This window comes from Acanthochromis polyacanthus, chromosome 5, assembly GCF_021347895.1.
Source record: "Acanthochromis polyacanthus isolate Apoly-LR-REF ecotype Palm Island chromosome 5, KAUST_Apoly_ChrSc, whole genome shotgun sequence".
Classification (NCBI taxonomy): Eukaryota; Metazoa; Chordata; class Actinopteri; family Pomacentridae; genus Acanthochromis; species Acanthochromis polyacanthus.
In genome coordinates, this window is record NC_067117.1 from 21,581,326 (window position 1) to 21,595,847 (window position 14,522).

Sequence of the window (14,522 nt, forward strand, 5' to 3'; positions counted from 1 at the left end):
ATGGCTGAGAGAAAAGCGTTGGACTATTCTAAAGTGGCCTTCTATGAGCCCAGATCTGAATCCCATTGAACATATGTGGAAGGAGCTGAAACATGCCATTTGGAGAAGACACTCATCAAACCTGAGACAACTGGAGCTGTTTGCTCATGAGGAGTGGGCCAAAATACCTGTTGACAGCTGCAAAACGCTCATTGACAAATACAGAAATCGTTTAATTGCAGTGATTGCCTCAAAAGGTTGTGCAACAAAATATTAAGTTATGGGTACCATCATTTTTGTCCAGCCCTATTTCATTAGTTTGTTTTTTTAAAATAATTATCTTAATCAACAATTCAAAAGTGATGGCTGATTTTGATTATTTAATTTTCAATAAATTTTTATTTATTGTTACTTTTGTGAGTTTCAAGTGATTTCAGTGAGAATTGTGGGTTTTTCCTTCTTTAACTGAGGGGTACCAACAATTTTGTCCACGTGTGTAAGTCTAGATGCCGTGGCAGAATTTGGAAAAAGTATTTACCATTCTTTAATGAAAACATGAATGATTAGGAAAAATATAAACGAGTACAAAAGTTGGCAACATCAGAACTCATTCAGAAACGGTGCTTCCATCAGCTGTTACGCCCATTTCCTTTTTTCAAAACAGTCCAAAACTTTCTTTGCAAAGTTGGTGAAATTTTTTTAGGTTGCCATTTTAAAGACGTTTTTTGAAGGCAGTACTCCAGAATGTGTGTAAAAATATGTTATGGAAGCATACAATACAAGAACTTTATTAATCCCTGAAGGGAAATTCAATTGCCTGGGGTCTCATCTGTTTATTTTAGAATTAAATGGTCTAATTGCTGATGGTAAGAAAGATTTTCTGAATCTTTTTGTCCTGCAGTAGCTTAGCTCTTACATAGCAAAAAATTTCCAGGCAGAAATGCAGTAGATATGTTTGAAGTCATGTAGAGTGTTTCCCATTTTGTCCATAAGAAAGAGTGGTTTATTTTCAGCTGTGTGAACACAGTTTGGAATGGCAATGTCAGTCTGTCCACTTGGGCCCAGATTGAAATATCTCAGCAACTTTTAAACAACAACTATGAGTCTTTGCACCATTAAAGGCAATAAATCCATTGGCAGCTTTATTGATACATACGTTTATGTTCCCCGCTGGACGAACTGGGATCGTTCTGGCAGCTCTTTAACTTTTCATTTGCTGTCACAGACGGTTGAGAATCTGCCCAAGACTTTATTTTATGACCAAATACATGCAAAACTAGTAACAGTTTCACGAGACTCAGCTGCACTCGACACTCATACTTAACAAAGGTGTCAGAAAATGGAAAATACCACATGTGCTAACCATTAGCATGCTAGCAGTGCTGCAACAAAGCAAAGTCTCACATAGCATGAGTGTCAGTTCTTGTGTTGCTGAAACGTGTCCAGATAAGTTCATATTTTTAACATAACAAAAAGAAATCCTCATCAAGGTATAAAACACAAATAAATCATGAAAACATTTGTTAGCATAGCAACAGATTCTCAGATGTCAGTAACAGTGCATCACAGAAATATTGTTTCTGACTGGAGAAGGGCTGTGGTCTGTTTATCTAGAACAGGATTTTTATGAATTGTTTTAGACAAACACCTCAATTCCACAAGAATTTCAATCAGAGCCATTAAAATAAACAGTTGTCCATTTGTTTTCTCCCTGGTTGCTGTGTCTGTGTGTTGCCCTAATGTCTCAGTCAGGCAATGTTACTTGAGGCCTTTATCAGAGGAAACTGGCCATGCCTCAGAGCCTTTTTTCTTCTCCTTCTTCCTGCCCCCCCACAGTCTAGCTGCACCCAGATCAGTTGATAGATACCTCTACAGCTTGGCACTGAGAGCCAGCCTCTCTCATCCATGAAATACAGGCTTCACTTAAGAGCCTCTCTGCTATTAATACTCTCTCTCACGCACATACACAAGCACACATATATCCATGTGCACGCCACGCACTCACACACGGGCTTAAGAAACAGCCAGATACACAATCAAGTGTGCGTGCAGGACAGCATCACAGCTCATCCAGCCTATTAGATTCAGGCTTGACTCATGCAGGACTGAGAGCAGAACAGAGACGACACCTCGCCCACTCCTCGGATGACGACAAATCACACACAAAGACAGACGTGGGGAAGGAAAGAGAGAGAAAAAGATGCATTGAGACAGGAGGGTTGAGAGGAACCGGAAGATCAAACAAGGGTCAAAGCTGTGATAATGAGTGACAACACGTTCAGCATTTTAATTGGGTGAGAAAGAAGAAGAGCTTATGCAATTCAACACAAACAACATTTAACAGACACTTTACAGTTTGTGTTCCACCTGACACTCATTTAAAAAGGACATATCAAACTGCTCAGTCAATAAAACAAATAAGCCTTGTGTTTTCTCCTCACTGCTGTTTGACGGAGTAGCTGTCGGGGTCCTTTCTTCAATATTAGACGACAACAGTCAATTCTCTCAAGTCAATATGCAACTTAAGCCAACCAATAATCAGTAGGGAGGCTGGGATCAATAAACCAATCAAATAATTTAACACTGCAGAGTCATCAAGCCCCTCTTTTGCAGTTTAGACAAATGAGATTTTGGGCTCCATTGGGATTTTGGGTCTGTAATGAAAATAGGACAAGTCATTAAAGTAATGGGAAAGTCAACGGGAAACTGTCAGCATCTGCTTAACTTATGAGTCTAATAAACAAAGAGATGATCTTAGTAAGTCTGAGCATTTGATCATTGCTCTGATTTAAAACTGATAATCAGATTTTCCAGTTAATGCTCCAGTTCATGATGCAAGGATGACAATTTAGATAAAAACACTTTGCTGTTGTACAATGCTGACCTCTTTTGGTTGCTGCAAACATAAAGCCAGGCACTTTTTTTTTTCTTATTTTTGCAAACTCACCACTATCTTCCAAGCACATGAAATCCACACAGGACTGTGTGTTCAAACTGTGCACCGCTCTGATCAAGGATTTTCTCTTTTACACTCACCCCGGATGGGAACAGGTGGCTGAACAGCAAGCATGGGGGGAGTAAAACAAGAGGAGGAGAGAATCAAAGAAGGCTTTGAAGTGGTGCACTGCGTAAACCTCACTGCACCGGGCTGGCAGCCTTTTAACTAGATGGATGAGGAGATGCATGGATGGATGGATGCCGGGAGGAAGAGTGAAACTGCCTCAGGGATGAAGGGATAGTGAGCTGAGGTGAAGCATTGCAGTAAGACAGAGCAGCAAATACTGGAAACACCCAAATAGTGGAAATAAAATCGAATCAAATGTTTCAGTAAAAAAAAAAAAAAGTGCAACCGTAAAGGACACTTAGGATTACAAGAAATACTGTATTCATTCAGCCAATATTTAATTTCTCCATTAATCACATCTTTCTTGCATCTCATCTGCCTACCCATTCATCATTAAAGTGATTCATCAGTTAATTGAGGAGTTGACAGTGAGGACTTATTTTACAACTTTTCAGAATTTTTTAAAGCCATTTGTCAAGCAAAAATCCAAACTTTTGCTGATTCCTGGTTCTGCTGAATGTTTCATCAGTAATGATTAGTCAGTTGGTCTACCACCATGGACATTGTTCTACAGGTATTCATGAACCACAGAGGATGAATCATAATGACTTGTGATTCTTCACTTGTTCTTTAATTTGGACTGATGTAATTCCACGGGATTTGCTACAGATATTAAAAGGTCCCTAGGGGATTAATTCTAGCATTGTCTTTGGTTCCTTTATGCTCAAAGTTTTAACTTATTCTCTGAATATCTTTACATTTACTTAGTGGATAGGCACCAAATTTTGTCCAGATATTCATGGCCCCCAGATGATGTATTTAAATCATTTAATGATTACTCGGTTTTCATCCAATGCCACATATTACTGCAGCATTTCATACTGTAATTTTTAGATCCCCTCCAGAGGATTTCTAAAAGCTTTGAGCTTGTGATCTTTCATCTAGCACCTACCAGCCGTACTTGTACTTGTGTTTGGTGCCAATTAGGAAATGACAGCATATTAACTAATGTTAATGTCAACAATTAATTAATGTAAAGTGGCAAACATTAAAATAAACAAATAAGAAAAATAAAAAGTTGAAGACATGAACTCAGGTTCTGGGATGCTGTCGTATTTGATTTAATTTTTGTTTTACAATTTTGTGACATTTTAAGACTAAATTTTTCATTTTCAATAATCACAGTTAGTTTCAGTCCTCTCCCCTAATTCTGTACAACTGCTGGTAGCAACACACAAGCATGCAGTAAATCCAATGCCAGGTCAAATGCATCGTTCTTACAGCTGTGGTGAAATCAGACTTTGATATCAGACGATTTAGTGATACGAAGACAGACATAATGCACTAGGTATTTTCAAGCAACCTGTGATTTTATGTCTAGCTTTTAAGACTGCTGAGAAATTGTGCACCTAGTTGGAAACCAAGGAGCTAGCACAGCATGATGTGGATAAGAGCACTCTAAAGGAAAAAGGAGTGTGTTCTGGCATAATGTAGAAAATGCTATGGATCAGTGCTGGTCACTGTGTGTGCTTGGGGAAAATAGAGACAGAAAAGGTGTTAGAGAGACTATTCTCTGCATGATAAACTTTAAAGAATCATACATGAACACCCTAACTAAACTATTAATAGATTATGTGTCTCTGTTAGAGACGGAAATAAAGAAAACAGCTAAATGAAATCAAAAGCTGCACAATCAAATGGCCACAGTGCACAGTAACCCCTTTATCCCAACAGGGGAAACAGCCAGGATGTCATGAATTTACTTTAACCAGAGTGGGCGGGTTAGAATTGCAGGTCTGTACACAGTAAATGCCAACTTGCTGTGGATCTGACAGCCTTGAGCCTGCCTCCTTTTATTCTCGGCGACAGTTCAAAGGCAGCTTAGCACACTAAGCCCTCATTAAGGCACGGATCAGCACCAGGGCAAAAATCGGGGTGAATTAGCATCACTAGCGCACAAGTCAGATGTTTGCTAATGTGAGAAGGGTGAAGAGCAGTTAGAAGCGGTACAAGGCGCAGTGCTAATTCAGAGCAACAGCAGAGCATGTCAATGTCGTGCAAAAAAGAGTTGGTGTTTACATTCAGATGGAAGTCATGTTCACTCACAATTTCAGTTACACTGGGAGGGATATGTGCTTGATGTGCTTCAATTTACAATTTTTCCACTTCTGATAAGGTTTTGTGAAGTTATGCTGCTTTTGATGACTTCACCGGGGACAGTGCTGTGCGTACAGTAGTTATTGTACAATTTCACGAATAGCATTTTTGTCTTTCAGCTATTTTTAGTTATTCTCAGTTCTATTTGTCTTAATTGGTAAATGACTGAGAGGTAAGAAAAAGCCCACAAAAGAAGTTGCATAAACCTCAACAGATACTTCTTCACCAGTAACATTCTGGACGGTGTGAGACAATCTACTGATATCACAGAATCACAGATAAATTAAATGACTCAAGTTTATCTCGATTGGCAACCATACGTGTGTGTGTGTGTGTGTGTGTGTGTGTGTGTGTGTGTGTGTGTGTGTGTGTGTGTGTGTGTGTGTGTGTGTGTGTGTGTGTGTGTGTGTGTGTGTGTGTGTACTTTGTGCACACAGCTCCTTCAGTGTAGACCTGTAAGGACTTTTGATGCCTATCAGTCCAAATCCAAATTCATGAGCACCTGTTCCAGATGACCTTGATAAGAGCAGCAGAGAAAATCCAAAAGATGTGGATCAGAGCAAAGCTACTGGCTTTATTGCATACGCTGCCAGAAAACATTATGCAGACTCACACAGCTGTCACACACAATAAGTCCCTATATTAAAGAATATATGCTGGATTTTGTAGATAACACAATAGAGTATACAATACTGCTTTAATAGATGCTTTTATGGATTGCAATATGAATGTTAAGAATCATCCACAATGCAATATATTTAGAGTCATATTTTTAAGTCTTGACTTAGTTGTACGGATTATGATTCCAACCCTCAAAGAAGCTTAAATGCGTTGTTGTGAAATGTTACTACAGAGCCCTCAAAGGATCATAAAAGAAACATACATTCATGTGAAAATCTGTTGTAATCGATTAATAAACTGTGGGAATAAATTAATAAGCACAGACTGGTAAAGCGATTAGCTTGGCAAAGTGTATGCGCAGATTAAACTTCAAACTATGAGAACAGCGGCAACCATAAGTAGCTAAAGTACTGGACATGCTGATAATGTGCCATTTAATATTTTGAAAGAGTACCATTTTATATGTCACACCATCACAGATCTTTAAACGGGCTTTAATGGATTTAACTGATGTAATGGATTAAATCAGAGCAATTTCAGCAATATGCGTTAAGCAATGCATTCCCTAAGTTTTTTAGTCCATGAGTACCACATGACAGTTGTGGAGCCGTCTGTGTTTCAGTAATCTTGTTTCTATCACAGAAACCAAGAGATGGTGGGTCGTAATGTTTGCCAATAATATGTCAACAGGGAAATTGTTCAGTTCCTTTTTCTCTATAAATCATCCCACAATAGTGGATGTTGGACTGTTACCATATACGATTAAACATGGAACCAAATCCAGTGTTTGGTCGCATGTGTATCAGATCTGGGACCTGGAATCAGCTAAGTGACCTTGCAGCAAACAAGGAGCTTGTTGGAGTTCAGTGTGTCTAAGTTTGACATGTTCGCCCCCTGCTGGACAGTTTAAAGTCTTTCACCACCGGAGAGAAAAAAAGGAAAGCAACAGCTCTTTTAAAACAATTGCTCACAAGAACATCTTAACTTTACTTTGATGCATTTTTTTTTTCAAAAGATGCTATGGAAGAAGTTAAAATAAGAAGATGTGGCTCCAAAGTGTGAATCAATCAACCAAGGAGAGAAAGGGAGTTTGACTGAAAGGACTACTCAAAAGTTACAGATGTTTTTCAGTCATTTTAACTTGTTTCAAATAAAGAATACACTGGAAGGGAAGATAGAACTGCAACAACAGAACAGCTAAATACTGTTGAAATAAGGAGGATTTAAGGTGGTGACGTCAGTATGAGGTGCTGAACCGAGAAAACAGCCCATAGTTTGGCACATGAGCTGTTTCCCTTCTCTTTCATCTAGTCAGTTTCTATGGGACAAAATAAAAGGCTACATTTCCACAACAAGACAAATGCAAAGAAAAGGAACAGCAGCATTGTGTCATTCTGTTTAAATTCAGTTTGCAGCTTTTTAATGAACATGTAAAGCTCTTCTGTTAAAACTTAATTATTTTTTTAGTTGGCATGCACATGCTGTCAAAAAAAGTCTTGGAGTACTAATGACTGATAGTTATTACAAAAGTCATTACAAGCACAGGGCAGTGGAGAAACCCAACACCTGGGTCTCCTGTTACAGGGCCAGAACCCACCTGGTGGATGAGATGACACTACCTGCTGTTGTGCTTCAGACCATAGACTGTACGAGAAGTCTACGCTTCATATCCATCTTTCTCATAGGCGCAAAATTGATCTGTTGAGGAATGCAACACATACACTGACTGCACGCATAATTACAAGCTGTATCCAAACCAGATGAAAGGGAGCATTTCTTATCTCGCAGTAGTCTACAAATACACCCCCAGGCATCCAACACAATGCCACTCTAATGCACCAAATCAAACGGAAGAGATAAAAACATTCTGCTAAAAGAAAAAAAAGCAATAAACTGGATTATCAGTGCTTGAGCATGTGTTCAGACAGTCTAATAAATCTATATCAAGGATGTATTGTCTTGCAGAATGCTTTGAAACAACATGTGCATTCAAAGCGACAAATCAGGCGATATGTCAGGATTGTGTGCGACAAATGTTCCTTTACCTGTGTTTGTTATTAAAATCTTCACATGGAGAGAGGAAATGAGGAATACTGGAGGAATCTAGCTGTGGTCCTTTCTCTATCTGTGACCTCTGTGTGTGTGTGTGTGTGCCACATCAGCCTGGCGCTTGAATTTTGATGCTGGGATTTCATTGGAATTCATCACCTGACCGACAGGCCCCTCGGGATCTCATCACTGCTTCTGGTGTCTTTCTTTCCGTGAGCATCATGCATAATCCTTACCAAGAATTCCTCATTACAGCCAAATGAAACACTCAGACTTCTGTTAACACCTGAGAGTAGTGTGGGGTGATTGAGATAGAATAGGATGAGAGCAAAACAAGAACAGCTAGACAAAAGCACAACATCAGAAGGCAAAGAAAAAAATGGGTAGGGACAAGTTCAACCCAACACTGTCTGAAAACCCAAAGGTCAAACTATGATTTATATCCCGGACGGCACAGCTCCCCACGTTTGCATTATCTGTGAACATCACTCATATATCACAGGAGCCTGCAGTCCTGTCAAAATATGTCCCTTCAAAATAAATCTCCTCTAAATGACAAAGACAAAACACACCATTTACACTGGAAAAAGCCAAGGCTAAGAGGTAATTTGCCTCCTGACCCATAGAGCACTACCACAGATGTTGCTGTTGCCTCTTGCTTCCAAACAAGCCCTGAGAAGGAGTGAACACAGCAGACTGGGGGGAGTGTTTCGTTTTTTTTTAATTCCTGGAAACTATCAAGCAAGGAGGCTTACCATCTCCATGCCAATACACAGACAGAGCTTTAGTGATAAATCTACTAAGTTTCCATTGTCTGGCACCGACCACCAATGGTTTCTCTCTCCCTTCCCCCTTGTCTCAAACTGAATCTTCTGCTCTGCCTGCAATAGCCAGAAGCCATTCATATGCCTGGGCGCCCTGACAGTTTTATTTGCCAGGCCGTCTTGTTAACACAGTTAATAGCGGGGCCACCCTGTGTTATGCAGATCGGACTGGGTTACCGAGGGGACAGACGTCAGAAAGCCATTCAGGGCTGGGTTAAAACTCAACCCCAGTCTCTCTTGTTCTGCTGCAGCCATCTTCTCTTCTCTTTCCCCCTGTTCTTTTCTCCTTCTCTACTACCCCCTCAACACTGCTTTTAGCCAGCTAAAGTTTCAGCTAAGACCTTGTTGCATACAAGGACAGGCTTTGTCCAATGGCAGTCAGCTCTGGCAAAACCTGAAGCAAATCTAATGCTTATTAAGCACGGAGGAAATTAAAAACTACTTGTGGCAAATGCATTGCATAAATCCTTCATTGTAGCAGGGATCAAGTCTGGACTGAATCAAGTGGAACTTTTACATCAGATGCAGCTCTAGAACAAACGTGCAGAAGAGAGAGAGAGAGTCATGTAATCAGGCTGATCAGATAACACATTCACACTCAGCGCTCATGTTAATAAGCCTAGTAATGAGTCTCATTAGCACAAGAAAATCCATCAAGCCAAAGGCAAGCATTAATGATTCAAGAGGAGCATGTTGTGCAATGAGGATCTCCTCCAATTGCTAACCTGTTCAGAGCAGTCAGCTCGGCTTACCGAGTTACACAGGCCCACTGACACACAAGCAGCCAGGAAACTGAAACTCTTCGTTTATCTGTACGTATGCGAGGACCAGCAAGGCAGGCCTCCCTACTCCAGAACAACTTCCACCACTTTAAAATTCTCCTGAGACACCCTGGATCGTCCACCAGACTTTTAAAGTTTGCAGACATGAACTGTTTGCTTTTACACTTTGATTAAATAAAACACAGTCGACAGCAAATTCTCGAGGGTAATGTTTTGGTAGGCCGGGGTGATTTTAAATACCCAACGCTAGACTGACTTCTCTCTTCACCATGAATGGGGAAATGCCTCAACACACTCAGTCAACTTACTATAAAAGACGAGTCTGAAACACACCCTGAAGCTCAGCTTAGTGGAAATCTTACACAGAGGAAAAAGGAGAGCAAAAAGAAGAGGAAAAGGGAAGAAAAACTACGCCTGCACTGCACATTCAGTTACTGAATATTTAGAGAATCATAAATATTTCAGTGAATTCTGAGACAAACACATGTTAAAAGTGTGGAGAATAGAAGCAAGGCTGTGTGTATATCATAGTAGCGCCCTTCTCTGTGGCATATTCATTCCATGAAAACTCGACTCTCCTGACTACGCCTCAATAAACAATGGATATCTACCAACTTGCTTGACCTACATGTGATGAAAACACATGAAACTAATAAATTCAGAAATAACACAATGTCTCCAGCCCCTCCTGTGACCCTAATGAGGATTATGTGGTGTATAGAAAATGAACTGATAATTCCAAATTGTTAGTGTGAATGTGAGCGTGCTTGTTTGTTTCTCTGTGTAGCCCAGTGATAGACTGGTGACCTGTCCAGGGTGTCCCTTGTCTTCACCCTAAGTTAGCTGGGATAGGCTCCACTCCCCCTAATGAAGATTAAGTGGTGTATAGATATGGGATGCGTGGAATAACACAATGACGCTACAACAAAAAACTGTGCCAAAACCAAACTTCCTTGCAAATGTGCACCTGAATTTCAGGTTTTAGTCATTTAGTGACCAATGCTTTAGTTTCTCAATTATTGATTGATTGATTTTTGCTTATTGACTAACTGTGTGGAAAGTTTTAGACAACTCAAACTTTTGACCTGATGATCACATTGAAAAGGAGCAACTAATTCATGGCTAAAGTATTGTTTCAGTCAAGATCTCTTAAACCAAGATGAACTCCTCTTGAGCCAAGTGTGCCAAGAACAAGAGTTTAACTATGAGTGTTTGAGACCAAGTCAAGAATTACATCACTCACATGTTGTGGATACTGTTTTGACGTTTTGAGTTTGGTATTTGACAGAGAGGTGGAGGGTACAATACATGCCGATACAGCAGCAACGTTTCAATCGCAAGGTAACCCTACTCTGAAACAGATAGCGCTATAATTTATAAAGTTAAAATTGCTCTGCATTTAAGAAGCCTTGAAACTAGCTATTAAGACCATAAATTATGAGGAAAATGATTACTAAAGTTAATAAATCAGGTGAGACATGGGGTCTTTTTCTCATGGACTTTTATGAAGTCACGCTTCTTTTTGCAGCCAAAGGAGGTGCCCCCTGCTGGTCATTAGCACGAATGTAGTTTTAAGTGGCTTGATCAGTGTTTGCTTTGCTTTCATGGCGTATATTCAAGATAAAGGCAGAGTGAGAGTGAGTCAGGACCAAACTGCTTGACACATTTAAATACCTAATAAAATAAGGAACATGGAAACTATTGCAACCACTGAAACTAACACAATGATCCATACAGTATAGGAAACACAAACATATTACTAATCCATCAAGCCATTTACTGTATGTGTTTGGGTAAGAGGTTTCTCAAGAGTTTTGGCACATTGCTGGGGGCTGAGGGAGGCATTAACAGAAAAAAAAATTTCAAATGAGAAATGAGTAAAGATTAATGTTTTTTATGAGGACAGTTTAAATACAGCTGATACAGTCAATGTGAGCATTTGTAGAAAAAAAGAGATAAAAATAAATAAAGACACTGCCGTCCGAAAGCTGTCGACGTATCCACTCAAAACTAAACATGCCAACCTCATAGTGTTGTTGAAGGTAAAGACAGGGACTACCAAAGCCTTTAGAATTTATCCTGCATGTATGATGGATATGTGAACCAAATTTCAAATGACCATCCAGAGCCACACCTCTAACAAGGCTCAAAATTCTGCTGTTGATTTGAAGGTTACCAGTTTCAGAGCCCCATATCTTGATGTACAGAGATGGCCATGAGCAGATGAGTTTGATAAAATACAATGATCCACATGGACCATAAAATGTCTTTATGTTAGAAAACCAAAGCTTGTATTTGAAAGTGATGATCGCCTTTGTCAACTGAGCAACAGACAAACAGCTCCTGGTATGTGACCAGAGGAGACAGTATGTGCCCAAAAACTTTCTTCATTTTCCTATCGACCTCAGGGTCACTGAAAGTCCACCACATTCCAAAACACAGCATTACTGCCATTCCTTATAAAATCTGCATCTAAACACATTGATTTTTATGTGAGAAAGAAGCAGGAAATTCCTGGTGAAATTGGCAAACTTTCTTCTCTGAAACAAAGATTTTCTGGAGCTATAAAAAAGCCTCAACACATAAAGTCAGGTTCCTGAAGTTTGTGTCCACTGACAACATTTTATTCCAGCTTGTTGGAGGGGAAAAAGTTTACTTTTTATTGTGAGACTGCAAAGGCAAGCAACTAAAAGGCTGCATTCCTGAGCCTGCTGTTGCCCCTGTAATAGTTTACTTTACAGCAAAGGAGACTGGATGGTCTTTACGGTTCAGTCCCTCCCTTTCTATTGTGGATCCCCATTAGAAGACAAAATGCCTTGCAAATCCATGGCTGACATGTTAACTCTGAATAAGGTGGCTCCAACTTGACTAACTCTGTTAGGTTTATTTTTCTTCCTAAAATGCTGCAGTTATTTGCAATTTATTCAGTCTTTATGAAGAAAAACTTTCTGAAAATAATTCTAGTGTACTGCAGAATGAAGTCACACTTTCAGGATTGTGCAAGTGCAAAACAAAATGCAAACTGAAATAAAATTAACTTCTTTCACACGCACAGTGTTTGTGAGCTTACAATTTTGGACCTCTTTTTCCCCAACTAATCCTTCCATGACCAGGTCGAACCGCTTATTTTGATCCATGTTTACAATTTGGAATTTGTAAGCAGTACATAATGTGCTTTGGGGTTTTGCCGTTTCCTCGAACTGAGCTTCAGCAGTAAGTAGATGATAAAGTGAGACACTGGCAGCGCTCGCGACATCTTACCTAACAGAGCAACTTTGTGACTGAGCCACTGGTCACAAGAATCAGCTTCAGATAAACTAACAAAACTACATGTTCTTCCAGATCTTCTGCTGTGCTTTTCCTCTAACAGAGTTGGACACATTAGTTCCAGTCTTTCCCACACTAACCCAAACCACCTGTACTCTACATCAGGATCACTTCTTACAATATACAGTTTGTTTCACAGCGTAAGAGAATGTATGTAGCCTGGGCTCTGACAGCGTGACTGTAGGAGCAGCAGGCTGGAATTCTTCCTGCTGCGCGAGAGGTCTCGACAGTAAAAACTATTATCTTTAAGCACACGGGGGCAGAACAATAGTTTCCTCACAGTACTATGCATGGCTGATTCCATTCAAAGTACTAGTCATCTGAAAGGGTTCTTCCTGAAAGCTGCTCCACATGAAGAAGAAACCCAAGAGTTGTTGTTTGGAGAACGGCCAAATTGTTGGTGGCATAATCAGCTGGTTACATGTCACTGCTGCAGTGAAGCAAATTACTCATGGCTTCAACTCTCTTTGTGAATGAATTCAGTGGTGTGTGCACATGTAAAAAAGCAAATATCTGGCCCCGAAATTGGTTGTATCAGAGTGATTTTGCAGCGTTGTACCTCCATTTGTGCAGGGCAAAGCCAGGACACTGTTCTCCACAGGTGGTGCAGGGCTGTCCTCTCTGTGGTTCATCTGCAGGGTTCAGCTTTGGGATGGACAGAAACAGACGTTGATGGGTCACAGCTCGCAATAATGAATTCAGTAAGGACAACACTGGCTGGAGCTTTAAAGGTTCAACTGACATTAGTTAACTGGTAGTTTCTTCAGAATTATTGCACTTCTTACTCCCTAAAAAAAGACTTTTATGGTGGTTTTCAAAAGCACCACAACATACAGCAGCAATGTGCCAAAATATCAAATATTTATTTACTCTTAAATGCAATGACAACAGACATTAAGTACATAAATAATAAAATAAAAACCTTGAAGCAATAAAACATCTGGTTTCTCATGGCAACAAGCAATGCACGCACTGCAGTCAACTTCAAAACTTACTGACTGAAACAGAAAACACACGGCATCTGTCGTCATTCCGGCTGTACAATTAAACAGTCACGTGCTAGTAAGTTAACTTAACGGCTAGATGATACTTGATCCCCTTAGCTACGGGGGAGGAAAAAGAGACAACAAACGAGAGAAAGTCGCATGCGTAATTTTAACTGTAGAGGAAAAAAAGCAAACAAGTCAAGACGTGCGCTTTGGAGACCACCAAAGCTTTATTAACTTTGTTGAGCCTACCTACCAATCTGCTGGAATCTCTCCTCTTGGAACCGCGACTGAACATGACCAGCTGGACCCAGGACAGTGAACAGGATCCCACCTCAGCCGTCTGCTACCGACACAAATGGCGCACGGAGGGAGATCCGTGCGCATCCGCTGAAAATAAAAATCACCCACAGTTTTTCCAAACGCACGGAGCTACTCAGGTGGCTGTCCTGCACTATTAACCTCCTTCATTAATGAATGGAGCAGCGCTGTTCCGGATAGCAGCTCCACCCTGTTCCCTCACAGCCAATGGAAGCCTGGTGATTTTTTTTTTTTTTCAAAAGGACAAACTATAATTACACTTGGATAAAACCAGGGATGCAATGTTAAATGACAGCTCTGTGGATGAAAACATCTCATGACACTGCTGAAATAAATGTCTTTATGTCTGTGTTCTCCTTCAAACACTGTTTTTACTCGATTTGTGCCAGTTTCCTGTTATTCATCAACTCCA

General features: G+C 40.1%; 1 protein-coding gene across 1 annotated transcript in view; it reads right to left on the bottom strand.

Moving 5' to 3' along the window:
- The window catches only part of prickle2b (prickle homolog 2b), a 105,347-nt gene extending 91,127 nt beyond the window's left edge, over window positions 1-14,220 (bottom strand). Inside the window, exons 1-2 of the mRNA XM_022201619.2 lie at window positions 14,046-14,220; window positions 13,363-13,448 (exon numbers count right to left, since the gene is read on the bottom strand). Of these exons, the coding sequence (XP_022057311.1) occupies window positions 13,363-13,448; window positions 14,046-14,087 (128 nt within the window). The 5' untranslated portion in view covers window positions 14,088-14,220. The remainder of the gene's footprint in view (window positions 1-13,362; window positions 13,449-14,045) is intronic.
- Window positions 14,221-14,522: the final 302 nt, after the last annotated feature.